At 48.5% G+C, this 26,027-nt stretch overlaps 1 protein-coding gene across 1 annotated transcript in view; it reads left to right on the top strand.

Annotated features, from left to right (window-relative positions):
• cdk16 (cyclin dependent kinase 16) overlaps window positions 1-26,027 on the top strand; it is a 42,133-nt gene continuing 16,106 nt past the window's right edge. Inside the window, exons 1-10 of the mRNA XM_064300581.1 lie at window positions 1-417; window positions 7,743-7,923; window positions 18,845-19,018; window positions 20,064-20,192; window positions 21,049-21,179; window positions 22,919-22,975; window positions 23,621-23,735; window positions 23,836-23,930; window positions 24,633-24,695; window positions 25,563-25,686. Of these exons, the coding sequence (XP_064156651.1) occupies window positions 7,806-7,923; window positions 18,845-19,018; window positions 20,064-20,192; window positions 21,049-21,179; window positions 22,919-22,975; window positions 23,621-23,735; window positions 23,836-23,930; window positions 24,633-24,695; window positions 25,563-25,686 (1,006 nt within the window). The 5' untranslated portion in view covers window positions 1-417; window positions 7,743-7,805. The remainder of the gene's footprint in view (window positions 418-7,742; window positions 7,924-18,844; window positions 19,019-20,063; window positions 20,193-21,048; window positions 21,180-22,918; window positions 22,976-23,620; window positions 23,736-23,835; window positions 23,931-24,632; window positions 24,696-25,562; window positions 25,687-26,027) is intronic.

The raw sequence follows: 26,027 nt of genomic DNA, 5'->3' as shown, positions 1-26,027 counted from the left end.
GATAAAAGGTTGTGTGATATAAATATGGCCAAGTTTGTTTCAGGAGTGGGACTACAGTTACAGTGGTATCGGCTGCATTAATTCAGAAGGTCCTGGTTCGAGATCGTACGAGCAAACGCACAATTAACTGATTTTCACCTCTCTAGACGGTCCTAGTGAGTGACTCCCGAATCTATTCGCAGCTGCTCAGCTCTCCCCCCCCGCCCCCCTCCGCTCCGGATTTGGGAAAGAAAAAAAACAGCAGCTGTAACGTTATAACAATTTGGAAAAACGCGACTGGGGCATGCTGTCAGTCGTGGACAAATCTGTGCCGAATCAAAGCCAGGAGAGTCATGGCTGAGGACTACTGGGAGAGCAGAGTGGCTTTGGGATATTATTGTTAAGATTACAAGGGCATACGGGATCTCGCGTCTTCGGGTAAGCAACTAACCAATCCGTCCGTGTGGGGTAGCCGACTGAAAAGCGTATTTAAATAAACGGTTCTTCATTTAGGCTACTGCCGTCTCACAGAATGTGTTCGTTTAGTGCCTTAGTAAATGAAACTGTGATTAAAAGCAGACCGGGCTCCATTGAATCGCTGCATCTTGTGTTTTAACAGTCGTTTCTTGATGTCGGTCGGGACAAGTGAGCATTCGGTTTTGCTAGCTTTGTAAGGAATAAAGAAAGGTCCGAAAAGAACTGCCTGGTTGCTTGCCTCATCCTGGCTATTAATATTATTAAAATTTCACCGCATCGCATTCCAGCACACATTGGAAATATGTAGCTCGCTCGCTAAATTTAGCTTGCGGGCTAGCTATACAGTGGCCTATTACTTGCAAAATAGATATCTAAATTGAATATTATAATTAGAAACTATATTATTCAATGTCTTACCCTCCTTCCAGGGCTGTCAACATACTATTGCTAATGCTGATGACAGGTAGCCACAATGATTTACAGAATAAATGCATTGATTGTTTGGATCCAAAGTATTTGAGATAGCTATCAAAATGGAGCATTTTATGGTATTTGTGCACTGCATTAACATATGTTCCTGTTGTCTTACGGTGTAAGGTTAAACGCTCGCTTGGAATTAGCTAGTCTTGCGTCAAGCCCATAACGGGTACGTAGCTAGTACTACCTCCGAACGTTGCAATAAAAGATGGACAACGCTACCGTGTCGGGTGATGGTGCTGTTGCGATTATGAATACAAATGATCAACGCCAGTATATTTACCATTTATTGATTATGTGGCAGAATAGCGAAATGAAATGGACCACGTGTAACTGCGCAATGCTTTACAGTTTTGTATGTGAATCCAATACGACCACGTAGGCTAGTGTTGCTTTTGTTGGGTGTAATTTAAGACATTATACTGTAGAACTGTCATTTTTGCTACTCTCTGATGGTCCTAGATACTCCTGGGCCTATAATTTTTTTGTAAAGCTGGTCTGGTCTGCCAGTATAATACTGACGTAATTGTGAACAAGTCTATGTCCGTTTTTCGGGTCTGTCAAAGTATCTTTTTTTGGTCTGCAAATACATTTTATTGAAATTTTTTAGACTATTAATTTATCATGTATTACAGTTACATTTAAGCTTCTTTACATCTTGAAAATCTTCAAATGTACATAAAAACCTAAATGTAATTTTCCTTTTGGCAGTTGTTTAATCACAATTCAAATGGCTGCATATCTTTATTAATATAAAAATCATTATAATATTTTCAAGTTAAATGCTTAATTCATTTGATTAATCCTCTTGTTTGCTTGTTGCTATGAGTGCCCTCACATGCTGAACCATTATTATGCAATTATGACATTTATGTTATTAATACCTCTGTTTTCTGTGCTCTGAAAAGTGTGAACATAGACTGCTGAATGCAGTGGTCTGTCTCCATCTGAGGGAACGCGTGACCAGCGCAGACTGAGAGCACCACAACAGACCAATTATATATTTCATAATAATATATTTATCACAATGTACGTGAAAACAATTTACTTTTCTGTGTATTATTACTGATGTAGTTCTTTCGTACATTTAGGCCTAGAGATTTAGTAAATATGGCCTGTGCGAGTGCGAGTGCGAGTGTGTGTGCGTGTGCGTGTGCGTGTGCGTGTGTGTGTGTGTGCATGTGCATGCTTGTGTGAGCGTGAGTGGAGCGTGCATGTGTGTGCGTGTGTGTGCATACATGTGCGAGCGTGAGTGGAGTCTGCGTGTGTGTATGTGTGTGTGAAGCCCCCCCACCACCACCACCACCACCACCATCATTTGTGTGAGCAGTGGTTCTGAGCTTTGACCCTCTGTTTCTTGTAGAGAAAGTGTAGATTATTGAAAGGCCAGAGGATCAGTGTGTTTTGCGTTTTGAGCGATGAGGGGTCTGCTCTGCAGGCGGGTGGAGAGAGGGGGGCCTCGGCTGTGGGAGGGCTGGGTTGGGGGGGGGGTGACTCTGAGAGGGGAGGCCAATATGAGTTAAACAGCCCCCAGAACCACTCTAAGCAGCTTTTCCTGAACAGCAGCACACACTCACACACACACAGACTCTCTCTCTCTCACACACACACCACGCACACACACACACACAGACTCTCTCTCTCTCACTCACACACACACACACACACACAGACTCTCTCTCTCTCTCTCTCTCACACACACAGACTCTCTCTCTCACACACACGCACACACACATGCACGCACACGCACAGATACACAATATTAACCAATGAGCTCTACGGGGCCTGTTAAATGGTGAGAAAATGGCAGATTAGAGATCGATCTGAACCACTCCCGGGCATTTTTACGCTGGGGCCTTTCCGCATAGCTTTCGTCTTTAAACTGGGGATATTTTCATGTACTCGATTTTTTGTTATTCTGGGAACTGTGTGGAAGCAAAGCGTGTCTTCCTCAGACTGAAAGCGTTCTGCGTTCGAGGGCAGACCAGCTGCTGATGAAAATAGGTCAAGTAAAGTCAGTGAGAGAGAGTGAGAGTGAGAGTGGAGAGAGTGATGGGTCTGTCATTTCAGTCCCTGTCACACAGCCCCTCTCCCAGTTTTTTTTTTCCCGTCAGAGAGGTCCCCAGCGGAACTGGCGGCTTGTGTCACGTCACATGGCGGATAGCGTCCCGCTGCTTGGGGCTGGCAGGTCGATTCTGGAATGTTTCCACCCTGCGTGCGATCCATGCCTGGCTGTTGCATGCACGGCATGTGTGGCTCTTGCTTGCATGCGGTCTTACGTACTCGGTTCTTGCATGCATGCACTCTTCCATGCATACATTCTTGCTTGCATGCAGTCTTGCATGCATGACTCTTGCATGCGTGGCTCTTGGATGCATGACTCTTGCATGCGTGGCTCTTGGATGCATGACTCTTGCATGCGTGGCTCTTGGATGCATGACTCTTGCATGCGTGGCTCTTGGATGCATGACTCTTGCATGCGTGGCTCTTGGATGCATGACTCTTGCATGCGTGGCTCTTGGATGCATGACTCATCTGCTTGATGCGTGGCTCTTGGATGCATGACTCTTGCATGCGTGGCTCTTGGATGCATGACTCTTGCATGCGTGGCTGTTGGATGCATGACTCTTGATGCTGGCTGTTGATGACGGGCTCTTGACAGCAGGCTACTGCTGCCATGGACTCTTGACCTTGAGCGTCTGGTAACGCTGGCTCCGGCATGCAGCGCTGGACAAGGCTCACCATCGCCACTGAGACCGTGCCTAGCCGTCCGAATGTGTCGGCTCCGCCGGTGGAGCGCTGTGAGTGGTGCATGTGGGGCATGTGCCGAATGTGGGTCGGTCTTTGTGTTGTGTGTTGTGTCGTGGTGTGTGTGGGCATGTGTCGTGTGCGTGTGTGTGTGTGTGTGTTTTTCTGTGTTGTGTTGTGTGTTGTGTTGTTGTTGTTTCTGTGTGTGTGTGTGTGTGTCTCTGTGTGTGTGCGTGTGTGTGTGTGCGTCTGTGCGTGCATGCGTGCGTGTGTGCGCCTGCGTCTGTGTGTGCGTGCGTGTGTGTGTACGTGTGTATGTGTGTGTGTATGTGTACTTGTGTGTGTGTGTGTGTCTCTGTGGCTGTGTGTGAGTGTGTGCGTGCCTGTGCGTGTGTGTGTGTGTGTGTCTCACTATGAGTTTGAACTTGAGCAGTAATGGAGGTGGACCATTGGTGAACCAGCTGCTATCTTTAACCGTATTGTGAGTAACAAAAATGACAAAGCTGTCTTATTGATTTATTTATGATATCAATAACAATGTGAGGTGAAATAGGAAGGCGGAGAGTAATAATGATAATAATATATTTATTGAAATACTATTATTATTATAATGCTCATTATTATTATTGTTATTATTCCATTAGTTGCAGCATCATTTATCATTAAGCTTACCTACAATGTAGGTAATGTAGGTAAATGAATGTAAAAATCTGTAGTAAGTATCTAATGCTAAAACCGTAGTGGCCCACATGAATAATAAAATAATAGCGCAGAATGTAAAAGGCTGAATGTGCCCTCTGCAGTCCTCTCACTGAAACCCAGATGTTTGACTGGCAGTGTCACAGTGAAGAGGCAGCATGATCACTTATGCTTTCGATTGGCACCGAAGCTGGGCGGTTAATTCATGCTAAAAGCTTAACGCCTCAGCGAGAGGCGACCCAGGACGCAGCCGCAGCAGTCACGGGCGAATCGATTACATAATGCAGGCACATAGCAGGCGTGTACAGGAGAATATCTAATATTCTTTTTTTACTCCGTGTTCAGTAATTCTTCGGGAAAGAAATTACTGTATGTGGCGGTATGTTCATACGAGCCGTCGTGAACCGCAAGGCGTAGCAGGACGGATGCGAGAGAGGTTTCGTTGCGTTTAATTTAATTTACTAATGAAAGTAATCTCCTCGACATGTTACAGTAGGTTAAATGACATTTTGACATTTAGCGGAAGCTGTTATCCAGAGCGACTAACACAGATCATATTTTTAGATACAAGCAATTTATGCAGCTTGAATGTTTGCCGAAGGATTTCAGATTAAGTACTTTGATCAAGGATTCGGTGACAAACCTTTGAGTTGTACTGTTTGATTGGCCACTTCCCAAGCTACTGTGTTCACCATTAAACGCATCTTTCTCAAGATGATCTGAACTATCCCTTCTTGTGCCTGTGCTTTGTATTGGCACATTCTGAAATCTGCCTTACCTTGTGTCAGCAGATATATAAGAACACCATCTTTCTGTTCTTCTGCTCATTTCTTGTGTGTCGGTTTTCACACACACACACACACACAGGAAATATTCACCTGGGCCTTTTTTTTCCAGTTTCCCAAATGAGGAATCAAACATCCACATTGCATGTTTAATTAAAAATATTACCTGCTTTTAAATACAAAATATTGCCAGATTTGTTTTTATGTTCTGGAACCTTCTTCGATTAAAAAAAAAAAAAAAACATTTGTATGCTTCCTATATTCACTGCCGTTGAAAACCAGCTCGTGCGAAATCGTGACACGGCGGCTGGGCCTGCCCATTTGCTTCTGGAGAAGCTGAAATGATGTTGCCCTGACGAGTCCCGGTTTTCAAACGCAAGGAGGAAAGAGCACTTTCGTAAATAGGTTCTTTGTAACGGGGGACTTGGCAGAGATACAGCGTACTACTGCAGGACGGCCCAGCGCCGCCCTGCACAGCTCATCACCGCTGAGAAATCGCCCAGCATATCGGCTTTTTGCGAAAACCATTTCCCCTTTGAAACCCCTACTGCTTCCCGGGTTTATGAAAAATGTTATTTATATCCTGTCTTTATTTTTTTAAACTGTGTACTCTAAATGTTAATGCGGTAAATCGTATGTGCAGTGCAGGTTCTGAGATGGGTTGGCGACCTGTCCTGGGTGTATTACAGCCCCCCCCCCCCTCTGCATGCTGGGATAGGGTGGCAGTGTAGCATGATGGGTAAGGAGCTGGTCTTGTAACCTAAAGGTCGCAGGTTCGATTCCTGGGCAGAACACTGCCATTGTACCCTTGAGCAAGGTACTTAACCTGCATTGCTTCAGTATATATCCAGCTGTATAAATGGATGCAATGTAAACGCTATGTAAAAAAAGTTGCGTGAGTCGCTCTGGATAAGAGCATCTGTTAAATGCCTGTAATGTAATGTAATGAACACACAGCCTCCTGCAAGACTAGCATGTGGTTAACGGAGGAGTGATTAAGCAGAGGCAGTAAAACACAGGCCTTTGTCCTTTCTCTTTCATTGGCCCTGTGTCGTCGTCCCCCCACCCCACATCTAAGTTATATTGCGGCGGTTGTTCCACCCCCCCCCCCCACCGGTTGTTAGCGCTGCAACAGGCCTGCACGTCTAATCTCTCCCATCACGCAGGCAGCATGACTTCAGTCTCGCCTTCTCCGGGAGACCAGCCGCGCGGCTAATACCACTTGCATCGGCGAGAAACCAAAGAAATTAAAAATAAGGCCAGCAATCCACTAAGAGCGGATTTTTTTTTAGCCAAAGCAAGCTTCCAGGGCTCAGCCTGGAAGAGTATTCATAAGTGAGAGTTTAGGGAGGAACTGGAATGAAAGCATGAAAGTAAGAGCAAGGAAAGTATTATCTGCCAAACCTGGAGTCCAACATGAGTCTCTTTTCTCTCTGTTCTTTATCTTGAATGAAAATGATTGCGGCTTGTGATTGTGTCTCATATTTGGCCTTTAGTCATTGTCTAAAGGCTACAGTCCAGGTTGTGTGACAGATAAAACTGCAGAAAGCAGTGGCCAATCAAATACGGCTCTCTCTGGACTGATTCCTGTGATCTGCAATATGAAAATGAAATGGCATTCATTCAAAACCAGTTACATTGCCCTCGTCAGTTTTTAGTTTTTAGTCTTTGTTCTCAAAGTTGTGAAGTCTGAACTAGTATCTTTGAGACAAAGTCAAAGAAATGGGCACTTATTCCATTCTGTCAGCCTACATGGGTATCTAAAGCATTTCCTTACTCCTGTTTAATCTTCCATCTGTGCATGTTGTCTAGTTTTGTCAAAATCTAAATCTGGCAATCCTAGCTGGAACTAGAAGGGTGAGTTAATTTTATATGCATTTTATTAGGCTGAAATCTTTTTAAAGAACTTCTGTTATGCTGTTCTGCCAAGGATGTGGAACAGGGGCAGAATATAGCACAGTCACGATGTAGCCTATTTACTTCAGTAAACATTGGCAACGATTGCGTCCCAGTGCTTAAGGTGAGATATGTGGCATATTTTATGGGTCGTTAAATGCCGTCATCACAAGTCTGAAGCTGAGACAGCTGCTCCTCTGTGTGCCAAAAACCTAGTGACTAAGTCACAGGGAGAAATCAGCGCCTTCTGGCTGTGTTTGAGAGAAGACATCTTGAGGACCTTAAAGAAGCAATGAAAACACATGATCAGGTTTTGTAGTCCGAGAGGCGTGCGAAGTAAATGTTTATTTCTCCGGTGTTGCTGAGCACCTCTTAAATGTCTTTGCAAAATGCCTGATTTGCCTGATCTTTTTTTTTTTCTCATTAAAAATGCAAATGGTTGCATAAGCTTGTTGATCCCGGTGATAAAACGTTTGTCCACGAAGCACACTTCAACCGGAATAGAATGAGGCGTCCGATCCTTCTCTCTCTCTCTTTTTTTGTTGTGCTGTAGTGGAGAGTGCAGTTAATCGCTGGTCTTTCTCATTGCCTGGTGTTTGCCGTGTGACTGCGTACACGTACTGTATAAACACGCTTAATGGTGTGTGTGTGTGTGTGTGTGTGTGTTTATCCCTCTTCCAGCCGAGCGATTGAACAGTGGCTGCCCCTCCGCCCCCCGCGTCTCGACCCCCCCTGCCCCCCCTGATGGACCGCATGAGGAAGATCAAGCGGCAGCTGTCCCTCACGCTGCGGGGGGGCAGCGGCGGGGAGAAGAGCCTGAGCGAGACCATCGCCTCCCAGGACACGGCGCACAGCGACTCCGGTAGCGTACATTCAGCACCGCGCGACGCCATTGGACAAAAAACCAGTAACACGGCCTGTGATTGGTGCAGAGCAAATACCGTGACCAATCATTGACCGTGTTATTGGCTTTCAAAGTTTTTTTTGCACGTGCCAGTTCAAGGTCTTACTAAATAAGGTCCTATATATACTCTGGACATCAGAGGAGTGTAATGGGTGGGGAGCTGGGCTTGTAACCCAAAGGTTGCAGGTTCAATTCCCAGATAAGAGACTGTCGTCATACCCTTTAGCGAGGTACTTGACCTGAATTGCTGCAGTATATATCCGGCTGTTAAAATGGATTCTGTGGAAAAATGCTATAAGACGTGTAAGTCGCTCTGGAAAAGAGCGTCTGCTAAATGCCAGTGTAGCAAACTGAGTGCTACCGCTCGTTTGAGAGATGAGAGAGAGACAAGTTCTTTTTCAGGACGCGACTGCGTCTTTTTATTTTCCGGCCGCCACGCGGCTTTCTGTTCGCAATACGCAAAACACAATACACAATACACAAGGTATTTTACAATTCACGGCTGACTGCCCGTCAGCTCTTCTTCCTCCTCCAGTTCTCCCCCTTCTCTCTCTGTCGAGCCGCTTTTAAACGTCCAGGCTCACTGTCGAGGTAATCAGCACATTGTCAATCAATCAAACAATTAACTATCCGTGCTGATTAATAAACCCCAACAGCCGTGGCGCAGAGTTCCGAGAGCCGCCCCGCCCACTCTCTCTCTGCAGCCAACGCAAAAACCACGCCCACCTTACCACATACCCCCACCGCCCGACTTAGGCCGGGGAGCCATCCGGCCGATGACCGACCCCCCCCCACCCCCTTCGGGGCGAGAGAGGAAGTCCGCCACCACCATCTGCGCCCCGGCCTATGAACCACCTTAAAATTAAAGGGTTGTAGAGCCAGATACCACCGGGTGATTCGCGGGTTGGTATCCTTCATGCGGTGGAGCCATTGGAGGGGAGCGTGGTCCGAACAGAGGGTGAATGGGCGACCCAGCAGGTAGTAGCGCAGGGACCCGACCGCCCACCGGATGGCGAGGCACTCCTTTTCTACCGTGCTGTACCTCGCCTCCCGCTGGGATAGTTTGCGGCTGAGGTACAGCACCGGGCGGTCGACTCCCTCCACCTGCTGGGTCAAAACAGCCCCCAGCCCTCTGTCCGATGCGTCGGTCTGCAGGATAAAGGGAAGAGAGAAATTAGGGGTGAACAAGAGCGGCTCCCCGCAGAGGGCTTCCTTTACCCTCTCAAACGCTCGCTGGCACGGCTCCGTCCACTGGACCGGATCTGAGGCACCTTTGCGAGTTAAATCAGTCAAGGGGCTGGTCAGCTGTGAAAACGCCGGAATAAACCGTCTATAGTAGCCGGCCAACCCCAAGAACCTCCTTACCTCTTTTTTCGTCTTGGGTCGTGGACAGGTCGCAATCGCCGCGGTTTTATCCACCAGAGGTCGCACCTGTCCACTTCCCAAGTGGTACCCCAAATACCGTACCTCCGCTCGGCCAATCGCACACTTCTTTGGGTTAGCCGTGAGCCCCGCCTGCCTCAAGGACTCGAGCACCGCCCCACATGCCGCATATGCTGTGCCCAGCTGCTACTGTGGATGATAACATCATCCAGATAGGCAGCAGCATACGCAGCATGCGGACGCAGCAGCCGATCCATCAGGCGCTGGAAGGTGGCTGGGGCCCCGAATAACCCAAACGGAAGTGTTCGGAATTGGTACAAACCGTCCGGAGCGGAGAAAGCCGATTTCTCTTTGGACTTTGCAGACAAGGGAATCTGCCAATAGCCCTTAGTCAGATCCAGTGTCGAGAAAAAACGAGCCGTGCCCAGCCGATCCAGGAGTTCGTCGACCCTAGGCATAGGATAGGCATCAAAATGTGACACAGCATTCACTTTCCTATAATCCACACAGAACCGAATAGAGCCATCCGGCTTACTTACCAGCACGATGGGGCTATTCCAGGCACTGTGGGACTCCTCTATTACACCCAACTCCAGCATGGCCTTTATTTCTGCCTGCACCAATTTCTTTTTGTGCTCCGGCAGTCTATAGGGGCGGGAACGTACCGTTACTCCCGGGGGGGTGTCGATATGGTGGTGTATGAGGTTCGTGCGTCCTGGTAGGGGAGAAAACACATCCGCAAACCGTTTTTGCAACATGGCAAGGTCTGCTCTCTGACTTGGCGAGAGGTGGCTATCTGAAAGGGGTGGGGTCTGATTGATTGAATTTACTACCTCCGGCCCCAGCTCGTCCCTCTCCTGATCCACCGTTACCAGAGAAACAGCCACCACCTCTTTCCAGGCTTTTAATAAATTGAGGTGATAAATCTGTTTCGCTCCCTCTCTATCAGCACGCTCCACCTCATAGTCAACCTCCCCAACTCGTCGTGTGACCACGAAGGGCCCTTGCCACTTGGCGAGTAATTTTGTACTGGAGGTTGGAAGTAATACCAGGACTTTATCTCCCGGCGAGAATTGACGTAGTTTCGTCCCTCTATTGTAGTGCCTCTGCTGACGTTCCTGAGCCTCGAGCAAATTCTCCCGTGACAACCGACCCAGTGTATGGAGTTTTGCTCGCAGGTCCATAACGTATTGCAACTCATTTTTGCTGGGGCTTGGACCGTCCTCCCAGCTTTCTTTAACTAGGTCCAATATTCCCCGAGGTTTTCTACCGAATAACAGTTCAAAGGGAGAAAATCCCGTGGAGGCCTGGGGAACCTCCCGCACTGCAAATAACAGAGGGACTAACCACTTATCCCAATTTCGGCTATCGTCGTGAATGAACTTTCGAATCATGGACTTCAGAGTTCTATTAAACCGCTCCACAAGCCCATCTGTTTGGGGATGGTATACACTGGTTCTAATAGAGCGGACGCCCAGTAATCCGTATAGCTCATTTAGTGTACGTGACATAAACGAAGTGCCCTGATCAGTCAGAATCTCTTTCGGGATTCCGACCCGGGAGATAATTTGAAACAGAGCTTGCGCAACACTCTTAGCTGAAATATTGCGCAACGGCACTGCTTCGGGATACCGGGTCGCATAATCCACCAAGACCAACACGAAACGGTATCCCTGGGTGCTCCGTTCAAATGGCCCGATGAGGTCCATAGCAATTCGATCAAAGGGAACCTCTATTAAGGGTAGTGGGCGCAACGGCGCTTTTGGGTGGCCGGGGGTTCACTAATTGACATTCGGGACAGGACGCACACCACCGACGTACGTCCGCCCAAATGCCCGGCCAGTAAAACCGAGCCATTATTCGGTGTAGTGACTTATCATACCCTAAGTGCCCCGCCATGGGTTGTAATGAGCCGCCTGGAAAACCATTTCCCGCGGTTTCTGGGTACCAACAACTGGGTCGTTTCTTCACCGGTCTGAGCGTCACGACACACTCGATACAACCTGTCTCTAATAATAGAAAAATAAGGGTGAGAGAGTACTGCATCGGGGCGCACCTGCTGACCATCAATCCGCATCACTTGGTCATAGGCAAAGCGTAAGGTGTCGTCCCGAGACTGCTCGAGTGGGAAATCCTCCGCGGTTGGAATACAGGACCCCGGGAGTCTCAACCGGAGGCTCGCCTGGGTCCCTCCCCGCCCCGGCCGTGTCGGACGGCCCTGCGTCACCACCGTCAACAGCACACACGTCACACTTCCCTATCGGTCGTGATCGCAACCCCAGTATGTTTCTAGAGATCTCCCTAAACCCCGCCCAATCAGTACCCAAGATTAGGGGATGCGCAAGCCGGAGCTAACCGCAGCCTTCACCATATGCGTTTTTCCCTGGTAACAAATTTCCACGGGTACTACCGGATACTTGTGCACATCTCCATGCACACACCGAATGGAAACCCAGGGTGCCTTTACCAATGCCTCGGTTCGAACCAGGTTTTGCTGGATCAGGGACTGCATAGCCCCTGAATCCAACAGCGCCCGGTGTTCACTCCCTTGCACCCTTACCGGATGCAGTACGCCCCTCCTGATCGGGAGCGGAAGTGGGCGGCCCGACCACCCGGACCACCTGCCCCACTTCCATAAGTGGACAATCGCGGCGCAGGTGACCCAGCTGTCCGCACCGCCAACACCCCGGTCCGAGCGTCTGAGGCGCCCTCTGCGAGCCGGAGCCCCCGCCACTGAGCCTGGACCTGGAGAGGGAATCGGAAAAAAGGGGGATTAGTTTGAGGCAAGGGAGGGGCAGAGCCCGGGGACAGGGAAGGGGCCAGCACGAGGAGGGGGTCTCCTCCTAGGCGCCGGTTCCGGCCGTGCTTGCTGCTGGGCGCTGGGGTATAGCACTAGGTGGTCTTCCGCCAGGGTAACCGCCCCTCTAGGTTGGTCGGGCGATGGCAGCGCACCCAATTGGCCGTTCCCTCCGGCAACCCTTCCAGGAACTGTTCCAGTATAACCTGCTCCACCACGCCCCCGGCGGACCGGGTCTCTGGTTGCAGCCAACGCCGGGCCATGTGGGTTAGCCTTTGGGCGTATGCGAAGGGACGGTCCTCCGCCACCAGTTTCGCCGTCCGGAACCGGCGCCGGTAATCCTCCGTGCTGCAGCCCAGTCGGTCCAGGATCGCCCTCTTCACAATCTTGTAATCCGCCCGGGCTCCGGGCGGCAGTCCATGCGCCGCCTGCTGAGCTTCCCCGGTTAAAAGGGGCAGGAGGTGTACAACCCACTCCTCGTGGGGCCACTGACACGCCTCCGCTGCCACCTCAAAACTTTCCACGAAGGCCTGGATGTCATCTTCGGCGGTCATTTTTGGTATGTGGATCCGGAGAGGGGATCGGGACGGCGGGTCCCGGGAGCTGGTTTCCCCGGCGGCAGCCAGCTGTCGCAGCGCCTGGGTCTGGAGGGAGGCTTGTGCACGCAGAGCCTCCATCTGCTCTGCGTGTACGGCCGCCTGCCGCTCCTGCATCTGGGCCATCCCTCCAGCATCCTCGCCAGCGCTACGAGAGGCTGCGCCGTCTCGCTCCGGTTTGGGTCCATCTCTGACCTTCTCTCTCTCTCTCTTCCTGCCGTCCCCCCGCACGGGCCACCACTGTAGCAAACTGAGTGCTACCGCTCGTTTGAGAGATGAGAGAGAGACAAGTTCTTTTTCAGGACGCGACTGCGTCTTTTTATTTTCCGGCCGCCACGCGGCTTTCTGTTCGCAATACGCAAAACACAATACACAATACACAAGGTATTTTACAATTCACGGCTGACTGCCCGTCAGCTCTTCTTCCTCCTCCAGTTCTCCCCCTTCTCTCTCTGTCGAGCCGCTTTTAAACGTCCAGGCTCACTGTCGAGGTAATCAGCACATTGTCAATCAATCAAACAATTAACTATCCGTGCTGATTAATAAACCCCAACAGCCGTGGCGCAGAGTTCCGAGAGCCGCCCCGCCCACTCTCTCTCTGCAGCCAACGCAAAAACCACGCCCACCTTACCACAGCCAGTAATCTGACTCTACTGTGTACTGTGACTCTGGTACAATACACTCAACCCAGCATACTGTCATTTTGGTGCAGTGTATTGGAACCTGTATATACACTCAGCCCTTCTAGAACTATAGACTCAACCCAGCATACTCTCATTTTGGTGCAGCGCGTTGGAACCTGTATATACACTCAACCCTTCTGGTACTGTACACTCAACCCAACATACAGTCATTTTGGTGCAGTACATTGTAACCTGTATATACACTCAGCCCTTCTAGAACTATAGACTCAACCCTGCATACTGTCATTTTGGTGCAGCGCGTTGGAACCTGTATATACACTCAGCCCTTCTAGAACTATAGACTCAACCCAGCATACTCTCATTTTGGTGCAGCGCGTTGGAACCTGTATATACACTCAACCCTTCAGGTACAGTACACTCAAACCCTGCGTATCGTAACTCCGGTTCGTCACTTCCCACCTCAGATAAATGACGACTTTATTCTGGTCGAGCCCGTCTCCGGGGGGACCTTTGCTAACTGGAAGAGTAAACGTTTACAGCAGAATGACACGAACGTGAGATCATCATTGCTGAGTCACCTGGAAGCCTCATTCAAAGCCCCCTAGTTATTTACCTGGGTAATGCGGTTAATGGGGAATGTAACTGTGGCTGTTTGGACTGCTATATGTTAGCACGATGTAGCATGCAGAACCTGTCTCTCTTACTGCAATCACCATGCAGTATATTTCACTAATAAATCTGGGCGCTACGTTATTAATACTGTAGATGCGTTTTCCTGGCTGAGGTGGTAATCCTATCCTCTGGAGCCTGGGTCTGCTCTCTGTTCTCTCATTTGAGTGCCGTATTATTGGAAATGTAAATTGAATTTACTGTACACTGAAAATAATTAGTTTTCCTAGCTGATGGGGGGGGGGGGGAGGAAATGTAAATACAATGACACAGTTATTGTTTTTTCCATTTTGAAAGTTAGCTATGCAGGTAACGGAAATTTCTACTCTCGTTTATATTTGAAATGAGGTAGGAGTACACACAGCACAGGTGGACGTGCTGAAGCGGTTGGATGTGTTTGAACTGTACCTGGCTGTAAAAAAAAGACCTTTTTAAATTTTAACCTGAGGCACTCTGATGCTCGCTCATGCCTGCTCGGGATGGGGATATCTCGGGCTGAAGCGAAACCTGAGTGAATCGGACGTCTTCGTTTTTAAGACCTCTCGCAGAGATTTAGATTTACGAATTGATATGTGTCCTGGCGAGAAGCACGGCAGTCTTCACCGCTGGTGGCGAGTAGCATTCGATATCGATTCGCGTTTGAGATCCGCCTACGAAGCCTCTGAGAGAAAAATGAGATGGGTTGGCACATTTCTCATGGTTCCCCACTTTCTCCATTCACTTCCTCATTTATTCACCAGTTCCCAGCACCCAATAAGATGTCTTACTGTCGAAAAATGTTTTTTGTAAAAAAAATAAAATAAAAATAAAAAATAAATAAAAAAATTCAGTAATACTAGAACTTAAGTACTATGGGTTCCATACTGTTTCGGGGTAATAGAAGGTTACATTGCATATATTGCAGAGTTAGCCACATGTGTATATACCAGTGATGCTGGTATGGGGCAGTTTATGGGTTTGACTTTGTACCCCTGCCGAAATTCCCAAAATGACTGCGATCAACGTTTAAGGGAAAAGTTGCGCTTTCAAGTGAAAGCGGACAGCCTCATTGGATAGACTTTAGCCGCGTTTCCACTGCAGGAACTAGGGTCTAAATTTAGTTCCCTGCTCGGGGGGTAGTACTTTCCGAAAGTACAGGAACCTTTTGGGTGGAGCTTGCAGCGATGAACATTTCTGATTGGTCGAGTACTCGCAGCATTTTTTTGAGTTCATTTTCAGGCGCCATGTTTAAAAATATGCAGGCGCAAACCGATTTATTTTCATAATAACTTCAAATCAAACTTGTATGTTATGCGGCGCAGTAGCCTAGTTTTGGTTATAGTCTGCCAACGTCTTGGAATTATAATGTGTGCTCTTCTGTTCTTTTCTTGCTTTAGTATTCGTTTTATAAAATGCTAAGCATTCGTGCTGGGACAGCATATTACGTACCAAAACATTCAAACGGATTAATTCGGTTGCTGTTTATTTTCTTCCGGATTTTCTTTGTTAGCCCGTTGTAATTGACTTATCAGAGTGCCAAATCATTAAGATGACATCAGAGGTGGTAGTAAGTGTCTTCTGCTCAAAGACAAGACAACTAGGTTTGGTTTTATGATGTAGGAAAACGTTTTGTATTATTATTATTTTAGTTCTGTAGTTAAATGGATTTTTTAAAAATCATTTTAATGGGAAATAATATAATGATAGATGGCATAGCCTGGACCTGTAATGAATTCCTGGCCCTCTCTCTGACTGGTTTAAACATGGACTAAAGCACGTACAAAGCAGAGGTTTGTCTTAGAGATTTATTTTTTGTCTATTGGCAATCCCCATTTTGAACAGAGTAATCAACTTACAGTACTATCGGTGAGCGGATTGCTCATAAGAATTACAGCAGTCGTTCCTTAGCGGCATGTGTGCATGTGGGGGACCTGTAGTTCAATATGGAAATTACATCATATATCTCTGGGGCAGAAAATCCATGGAATATAAACTAGTTTAAAACCAGACAAATTTCCTCACCTTGTTTCCTGATCATTCTGAACACGATAGGGTAGATTCCAAGTGTCACACGATCGAAAGGGCTGTCATCTAAAAAAGAGGGCCACCATTGACTGCTGTATTGACTTACATCGCAAACTGTAGTCTTTCCCCAGTGATATAACCTTTGAGCCTTTTGAGCCAGAATGGCTTTCCCTGTCATAACTTCCTGCTCAGAGTCCTGAAATACTTGTCATTACCCAACCTGATGCCATCCACACCATGGCAACTGATATATTTTAGATGTGTGTCAAAATCTTTTCATAGCATTCATGTACTCATCTCATATTTTGGCTTATTCATCAGGGATGGTGTGTGTACACAAACTATGTGCAATTCCCCTTGGTGCTGTTCACACCAAGTCCTGGACCAAATATGGTCAAGAAACATGACTTATTCTTGTCCACATTGTTTTATCTTGCTCAAACTTGGCACATTAATTGTCCAGATTTGAGTGATTTAAGGTGTCCAATCTTTTCTCAAAAGGGCCGGTGTGGGTGTGGGTTTTTGTTTCAACCCAGCACTATCACCCCTAATGTTAATTAGCTAATAAGTCCTCAGCCAAGACCTTGATAAGTAGGATCAGATGTCTTAGTGCAGGGCTAAAGCAAAAACCTGCACCCACATTGGCACTTTTCGGATAAGGCTGAACACCCCTGCCCTGGGTCATGGACTTCAACTATAATGACCACATATTTCCCACATAATTCATTTTTCACATTTTTGGGGTGAGTTTGTTGATATCACTGATTTCACAATGGGCTCACACATGATTTCTGGGTCATGTTCTCCCGGCTCTTGGTCACTGGCCTTGCCCACTCCACACAAAAAAACATGATTTGTGGGATGAATAAAGACGAAGGCCATTTTATCCTCCTCTTCCTCCGTTCTTCTGCTTGGGTGTTAAGTGTGTAATCAGTGGAGGTAGAGGCATTTTTTGAGCATCATCTTCTGGGACAGTCCAGCTTGTATGTGCATGTTTAATGTGCATCTTGGTTTTAAGGATGGTAAAGGTGTTTATGCTCCATTCTGAAATTTTAAAAAAATATTAAATTTCAGAAAAATTTTCCAAATTTTAAACAGTTTCCAGGTTTTTAAAAAAAAAAAATGGGGAAGGCTTTAAGGGCAAATTGAACTAGTACTACAAATTCCATCTGAGAAAGTTGATCTCCCGAGAGACGAGGGTGTCGGGCGTAACCGTGCGTGTGTGGGATAGTGGAGCTGATCTCTCCTGCTTGCTGTTTTTCTTTTAACCCCCGAAAAAGCATGAACTCTCCAGCATGGCCTCCCTTGCTCACACTGCTCTGCATTGATGGTCAAACCGCTTTTACTTTCATCGCAGAGGTTCACACTTGTACGAAACAACTTCAGTTCTCTCTCTCCTCACCACTGGCCTTCCAGCTTAAACCTTGGGCTGTCTGAGGGCACCTCGTCACTTTTGAATGGTGTTCAAGTCACGGCTAACGATAACGAATGCATTGCTCTGGTGGTGTCTGCCATTATGCAATTAGTCTTAAGGGTGGTGTTCGCAAACCCACAGCTGAATTATTTTTTTAAAAGTGACTAACGCTGAATTATGTGCACCAGCTTTTTATTTGACTGTACCTCTTCAGCAGAACTGTACTAGCATTAACCCTTTAAGGTGTTGAATGTTCTTAACTGAAAGTTCTAATGCTGATGTCACAATCACTACTGGTTACTGAAAGCAGTGGAATTCTAGAACACTGACTTAGAATGAACATTCTAAAAAACCTACTCTTCAAAGTGTAGTGACCTGAAATCAAGCATACGGAGCAGTGAAAACTCTATTAATTGTCATTAAGAGGAGAGCTGCTGCTTAGTGACCGTTGTGGTTATCATTTCAGGTGACAAATACTGAAGGTGTTCCTTGCAAATAGACCCTGTTTTTTTTTTTTTATTTAGCCTCTTAGGTAATTAATAAAAATAAAAAAACACACCTCCATGATTGTTGGGGTATGTTTTTTGTTTCCCTGTTTTATTTTATCGGTTCTTTGATTTAATTTGAAGTTACCTGCTCTTTTTTCCTTTTCTTGTCTTCTTTCCTCCCCCCTGTTTCTCCTCTCCGTTTTGTCTCCCCCCGTTTGCCCCCCTTCATTTTTCCCCACCTATAAATTTTACTTTTGTAATCCGCCTTTCGTTCCCTCGTTTGTTTCCTCGTTTTTCTGTCCATCCCGTCCTCTCTTCTGATTTTTTTTTCTTTTGTGGCCGATCATTTTCTCTCTTTATCCTTCTCTTTCTCTCCACCTCTCCTGTTATGTGGTTGTCTCTTCTTTCTTTTTTTTTGCACTACCTTTCATTCGCTTGGCCTCCATCTTTGCCCTCTCTTACCTTTCTGTTTCTACCCTTTCATTATCTCACCTGCTACCTTCCCTTCTTTCTCTTATTCTCAACCCCCCCCCCCCCCCACCCCCCGTGTGACCTGGCTGTATCCATCCGCACCATTCCCTCGTTCTCATCCCCCATCGTTCTCCCCCTGCTCTCTCCTTCCTCTGTGCTACCTCCTCCCAACCTGTCGTCACCACCGCTTCCCTCCCCGCGGCCCATGTGTGTGCCCCCCATGTCGTGCCCCCTCCCCCTCCCCTCGGCCCTCTGTGTGCCCCCTGTGTCGTGCCCCCCCCCCCCCCCTTCCTTCCCCTCCCCTCGGCCCCTCTGTGCCCCTGTGTCTGCCCCCCCCCCCTCCTTCCCCTCCCCCTCGGCCCCTCTGTGTGCCCCTGTGTCGTGCCCCCCCCCCCCCCCCTTCTCTCTCCCAGACGCCATGTCAGTGAGGGGCAGTGGCGGCGTGCGGGGCGCAGTGAGGGGCGCGGGGCGTGCAGGAAGCTCCTTCAGCATGCACTCGCTGCTGCAGTCCTACGGCCCCACCCTGCGCCGACCCCGCGGCCTGGGCCGCAGCCTCAGCTCCTATCTCAACCACACCACACGACTGGGTACAGAGAGAGAGTGTGTGTGTGTGTGTGTGGTGTGTGTGTGCTCAACCACACCACACGACTGGGTACAGAGAGAGAGAGAGAGGGAGAGAGAGAGAGTGTGAGAGAGAGAGAGGGCGTGTGTGTGTGTGAGAGAGAGAGAGACAGAGAGAGGTGTGTGTGTGAGAGAGAGAGAGAGAGAGAGAGAGGGCGTGTGTGTGTGTGTGTGTGTCTCAACACACCACATGACTGGGTACAGAGAGAGAGAGAGGGAGAGAGAGAGTGTGGAGAGAGAGAGAGGGGTGTGTGTGTTAGAGAGAGAGGAGAGAGAGAGAGTGTGTGTGAGGGAGAGAGAGCGAGGGCGTGTGTGTGTGTGCGTGTGTCTCAACCACACCACACGACTGGGTACAGAGAGAGAGGGAGAGAGAGAGTGTGTGTGTGTGAGAGAGAGTGTGTGTGTGTGTAGAGAGAGAGGGAGAGAGAGAGAGTGTTGTGTGTGTGTGTGTGTGTGTCTCAACCACACCACACGACTGGGTACAGAGAGAGAGAGAGTGTGAGAGAGAGTGTGAGTGTGAGAGAGAGGGAGAGAGAGAGTGTGAGAGAGAGAGAGTGTGTGTGTGTGTGTGTCTTAACCACACCACACGACTGGGTACAGAGAGAGAGAGGGAGAGAGAGAGTGTGTGAGAGAGAGAGAGGAGAGAGAGAGAGGGTGTGTGTGTGAGAGAGAGAGAGAGAGAGAGAGAGAGGGCGTGTGTGTGTGTGAGAGAGAGAGAGACAGAGAGTGTGTGAGAGAGAGGGAGAGAGAGAGGGAGAGAGAGAGAGAGAGGGCGTGTGTGTGTGTGAGAGAGAGAGAGTGAGTATATGTTAGTGTGAGAGAGAGTGTGTGTGTGAGAGAGAGAGAGTGAGAGAGCGAGAGAGTGAGTGAGTCTGTGTGTGTGTGTGTGAGAGAGAGAGAGTGAGTATATGTTAGTGTGAGAGAGAGTGTGTGTATGTCTGTATGAGAGAGAGAGAGTGTGTGTGTGTGTGTGTGAGATAAAGAGCTGAGCTGTGGTTGTTGTGTGTGCAGAAATAGTCCATGAGGATGTGAAGATGGGTTCTGATGGGGAGAGTGACCAGGCTTCAGCCACCTCCAGCGACGAAGTGCACAGTCCTGTCCGCGTGAGACTGAGGAACAACCCAGGCCGCAAGACCAACAGATGCCCCACACAACACACACACACACACACCAGCACACACACACACACACTCACACCACACACACATGCACCACACCACACACAGCACACACACACACACACACACACACACCTAGACACCCTCACATACACACACACTCACGCACACACACCTGCACCACACACCTACACTCACACACGCCTACACAACACCACACACACACACAACACATACGCACACACACACCTACAATTACACCTACACTCACACACACAACTACACACACGCCCCCACACACACATACACACAGTCAGGCAGACACAAACGTACACAGTCATACAGTATACAAGCGCATGCACGCTCACCTGTACCTGCGTGCCACACATCGCTCGTGAGGTCTTAATCAGTCTTCTCTGGAGGTTAAGTAAAACATCTGAGCTTCTCGCTAGGGTTACTGGGTCCATATTAATCTGCATCCCCGCGGCCCATTGACAGTGCCAAGTCTGCTGTCAGGTTAGCAGGGACCTTGATGTAATATATGACATATTTTACTGCCGGCTTTAATTGCACAGCAGCCACGAAAAGGAAATGTGCCTGTTTCAGCAGTTGGCCTGAGGGCCAAAGGGATCAGAATTGCCCTGAATGAACCTACGGTGATATGCCAGATGGAGCTTCTCATCTTGAGAGTCTCCATGCATACATGCACTTATACTTCCACACGTAAATATAGAGTGAGCTTCATAATATTTGGGACGAGTGCATGCGATTCTGTGCAAGGGGGAGCTTTCCCCCCACCTGTGAATCAGTCCCAGGGTTTCTGGAGCCTCTGTCCTGACCCCCGTTCTGCCCCCCCCTCCTGCCCCACCCCCCTCGTTCTCAGGACATCAACAAGCGCCTGTCCCTGCCGGCGGACATCCGCCTTCCCGACGGCTACCTGGAGAAGTTCAGCCTGAACAGCCCGCTGTTCGACAAGCCCCTCAGCCGCCGGCTGCGGAGGGTGTCGCTGGTACTGCCTCTCTCTCTCTCTCTCTCTCTCTCTCTCTCTCTCTCTCTCTCTCTCTCTCTCTCTCTCTCTCTCTCTCTCTCTCTCTCTCTCTCTCTCTCTCTCTCTCTCTCTCTCTCTCTCTCTCTCTCTCTCTCTCTTCTCTCTCTCTTTACCTTTCTATCTTTCTTCTCTCTCTCTGCTTCTCTCTCTCTCTTACCTTCTCTCCCTCTCTCCCTCTCTCTCTTCTCTCTTACCTTTCCTCTCTCTCTCTCTCTCTTCTCTCTCTTTCTCTGTCATCCCTTGTTTCATTATTCACCCTTCCTCTGTCCTCACAGCAGCCTCCTCTTTCTTCTCTCTCTCTCTTCCCTCTCATCCCTCCCTTCATTATTAACCCTTCCTCTCTCTCCTCACAGCAGCCTCCTCTTTCTTCTCTCTCTCTCTCTCTCTCACTCTTTCCCTCTCATCCCTCACTTCATTATTAACCCTTCCTCTCTCTCCTCACAGCAGCCTCATCTTTCTTCTCTCTCTCTCTCTCTCTCTCTCACTCTTTCCCTCTCATCCCTCGCTTCATTATTCACCCTTCCTCTCTTGTCACGCCTTTCCTCTTTTTTTTTTCTAACGAAAAAATCTTTCGGAGTTCTATTTCCATCTTTTTTTCCCCCTCTGATCTGTTCCCTCACTTTTATAACTTCGCCTCACGCTCCCTTTCTTTCTCTGCTATCCTTTTTTTTCTCTTCTCAGTCTTCTCAGATGCGTCTCTCGCTCTGCTCTTTTCTTTTCTCGCTCTTGGCCTGCCCTGACCTCTGTGTGCTTATGGCCAGTGAGTACTGGGCTGGTTCAGCGCCACTGGGCTGGTTCTGTCACGCTGTTGTCTCCACACTCTCATGCGTGTGCCTGTGAGTGTCCTCATCTTTGCCAATTCTCTGTCCGTCTTTTTCAAGTGTATCCAGCCCTGACTCTTCTGTTCTTTTCTTAGCATTCACATCCTCTCCCCCTCCAATTCTCAGATTGCCTGTGAACTGTCACCTGCTTCTCTCTCTCTCTCTTTCCCTCCCTCTCTCTCTTTCTCTCACTTCCTCACTTTCGCATCTTTTTTTTTGTTTGTTCATTTCCTCATTTCTTTCTTTATTACCTTTTTATATTTCTCTATCTCAAACACAGATTCCCATTTTAACTGCTGTTGGAATCCCCCTCTCCCTCTGGCTAAATACACTGCCTTCCCTGCTCTCTCTCTCACTCCATCTCTCTCTCTCTCTCTCTGTCTGTCTCTCTCACTCTCTCTCTCTCTCTGTCTGTCTCTCTCTTTCTCTCAGTCTCTCTCTCTTTAGAAAGCTGAGAACTGCAGAAAAGCATAGCTTTTAATGTCCAACCGTAAGTCAAGTTAATTGCACAACAATTAGGCCCGAGTGCCTTCAGCAGTTCATAGCGGTGTGTGCAGTTGTCAGCGCTCCAGACTCTGAAGCAGAGGAGCGTAACTAGGAGAATTAGGAGAACAGAAAAAAGGGATGGACGGTTGCTCCTCCCCTTCCCCTTGCTGCAATTCTCATTCCCTGTTACAGTTTTATGAGAAGCCGTGTTGTAGTCCAAACAGAATCTGGAATAGGTGTTATGGGGGGGGGGGGGGACGGTGCTGGTTCGTATTCCGTATGTCTAAAACACACACACACACACACGCACACACACACACACACTGTGGGTTGACATTGGGGCATTCCGAAACTTTTTTTTTAATGTCTCGCTGTCCGGTTTTCTGTTTCCAGTCGGAGATCGGCTTCGGAAAGCTGGAGACGTACGTGAAGCTGGACAAACTGGGAGAGGTATGGAGCTCGCTGCTGACCCCCTCACCCCTCTTGTTTTCTGCCAGTTCTGTTTGTTTTGTGTTTATCTGTTAATTTGTTAATTTGTTTACAGGATATACAGTTATGTGAATATTCTACCCAGAGATCACCAGGCTGATTATATTGATTACTCTCCAGATGCTAGCAAAGTAAATGAATACTAATAGAAACGGATGTTTACAGAATTTTTTTTAGAACTCCAGAGTTGTCGTCCACATCTAGGATTCAGAATCTAGGGACAACAAATAAATAGTTCATATTATTAATATTCTTGCTTTCAAGTGTGGTGAATATTAGAGATCCCTTTGTTATGAGTCATTATTTACACTGCCAGTTCATACAACTCTTCAACAACTTCAGATTCCTTTGATGTATGCATTTTGCACTGCATGTAAATGAAGGTGTGTGTGATTTTGTGTGCTTGTGTGTGTGTTTGTGTGGGGGCTGTGTGTGTGTATGTGTGAGTGTGAGTGTGAGTGTGAGTGTGAGTGTAGGAGTGTGAGTGTGAGTGTGATGTGTGTGTGTGTGTGTGTGTGTGAGAGAGAAGAGAGAGAGAGATGAGACAGAACGATGAGAGATGTGATTATTGCAGCGAGTGACCGTACATCCCGTTGTCTCTTCCAGGGGACCTATGCTACTGTGTACAAGGGCCGCAGCAAGCTGACGGACAACCTGGTGGCCCTCAAAGAAATCCGCCTGGAGCACGAGGAGGGGGCGCCCTGCACTGCCATCCGAGAGGGTGAGACCCGCGCCCCCCCCCCTCCCCCCTCCCCCCCCGGTCCCCCCCCTCCCCAAACCGCAGGAGTAACGCTCCCCTCCCCTCCTCTCCCTCCTCTCAGTGTCCCTGCTGAAGGACCTGAAGCACGCCAACATCGTGACTCTGCATGACATCATCCACACGCAGAAGTCGCTCACGCTGGTGTTCGAGTACCTGGTGAGTCGTGCGCTGGGGGTTAGCGCATCTCCGGGGGTAACGCTCCCCGGCGGGGAGGCCCCTCCCACCTCCCCGTTCCCCCCTCTCCTGCACCGCCGTCCGCCCCAGCACTGACAGAACCAGCAGCAACACTGACACAATCGCAAATCTGCTAGCACTACACTGACAGACCAGCACCTGAACATACCGCAACATGACAGACCAGAGCAACACTGACACTAATCTGCAACACGGACTGGACCAGCAGCAACACTGACAGACCCAGCGACCCTGACAGGAAAAAGCAACACAGACAGTACCAGCAACACTGACAGAACCAGCAGCAACACTGACAGAATCAGCAACACTGACACTAATCTGCAACATGGACTGGACCAGCAGTAACACAGACAGACCCAGCAACAGTGACCGGAAAAAGCAACACTGACAGAACTAGCAACACTGACAGAACCAGCAACACTGACAGAACCAGCAACACTGACAGAACCAGCAACACTGACACTAAGAGCAACACTGACAGAACCAGCAACACTGACAGTAACACTATCCGCCACCAACATTCCCTGATCCCTGTCACACATGGTCGCACATTCTAGTTTACGGTGTGCGCTCTTTTCTTGTCCTTCATGTTTTTCTCGTGTCCTGAGCTCCGCTCCGTAGCAGATGGTAGCGATGACGCTGTCCTGTTTCTCTCTCTCCCAGGATAAAGACCTGAAGCAGTATTTGGACGACTGCGGCAACTGTATCCACATGCACAACGTCAAGGTGAGGCCTGGAGCTGCCGGGGGGGCTCCTGCCGAAACGTCGGGTGTTTTTCCAGCTGGTTCCAGTGGGACACTGGATCAAAACAGCTGCCATTGCGAGCTGGTTTACTCTGAACTGGAGCTCTGTTTTAGTGCACTGTGCTGTGTCTGCATCAAAAGGCCAATTGTCTACTGCTAGCCGCCTGGTTGACCTGCCCCCCATGAGAAGGCCGCTAAGTTCTCAAAGGGGGAGTGAACTGTGTGCATCAAGCTTAGTGTTAATAACACAAACCTAACACACGTCTTTCAAATATTTAATTCCTGATCCTATCTCCTCTGTCCTCCCTCTCACCATGATTCTCCCTCTTTCTCCTGTTCCCCCTTTCTCCTCTTCTATTCTACCTCTTCTTCTTCTTTCCTTAGCCCAGGGGTGTCAAAATAAGTTCCCAGGGGGCCACAGTGTCTCCAGGTTTTTTGTGGTTTCCTTTCAATTGGCTGCCGGTTAAGGGCTTGAGGAAAAAAGTGTGTGGATTTGTTAGCCCTTCAGTGACTTACTGTAGACCACTGCCGCTGAAAACACCCCAAAAACCAGCAGACACTGCGGCCCTCTAGGACTGGAGTTTGATACCTGTGTTTTTGGACTTTCTCCTTCTACTCTCTCTCCCTCTTCTATCTATTTCTTCTTTATCTGCTTACTTATTCTTCCTTATCCTACTTACTTACCATACCTCCCTCCTTTCTTCTCTCCTCCTCCCCTTTCTCTCCCCTTCTCCGTTTACTCCCTTTTTCTCCCTCTCTTCTCCCTCTTCTCCCCTCTCTCCACGGTCCCTCTCTCCTCCCGCCGCGCAGTGTTCTTACGTCTCTCTCTCTCTCTCTCTCTTTTCCTCAGCTCTTCCTGTTCCAGCTGCTGCGTGGGCTGAACTACTGCCACCGGCGCAAAGTCCTCCACCGGGACCTCAAACCGCAGAACCTTCTCATCAACGACCGCGGGGAGCTCAAACTGGCCGACTTCGGTCAGTAGCGCCCCCTGTGGCGTCTGTCGGAACTGTCTCTTGATGGCTCTGTCCACCGATTGGTCTGCTGGTGCTGTCGGTGGTGCTGGTTCTGTCCGTGTTTCTGGTTCTGTCAGTGTTGCTTTTGCTGTCAGGGTTGCTGGTATACTGTCAGTGTTTGTCTTTTAACTGTTCATGAGCTATTCTGCTCTTTGTTTATGGTGGTTTTCGTTTTCTTTTATTATGTGGGTGGCAATGCTGTATCCACGCTGCTTTGAAATGTATAAGTTTAGAAGATAGAACATATTTATGCGCATATTTAATCTGGTTACAGTAAAATAAAGACTCAATATAAGCTTTAT

The sequence above is a fragment of the Anguilla rostrata genome, chromosome 11 (genome assembly GCF_018555375.3).
Source record: "Anguilla rostrata isolate EN2019 chromosome 11, ASM1855537v3, whole genome shotgun sequence".
In the NCBI taxonomy this organism is placed as follows: domain Eukaryota; kingdom Metazoa; phylum Chordata; class Actinopteri; order Anguilliformes; family Anguillidae; genus Anguilla; species Anguilla rostrata.
Note: the sequence above shows the minus strand (reverse complement) of the source record. Positions and strands in the feature narration are given on the sequence as shown.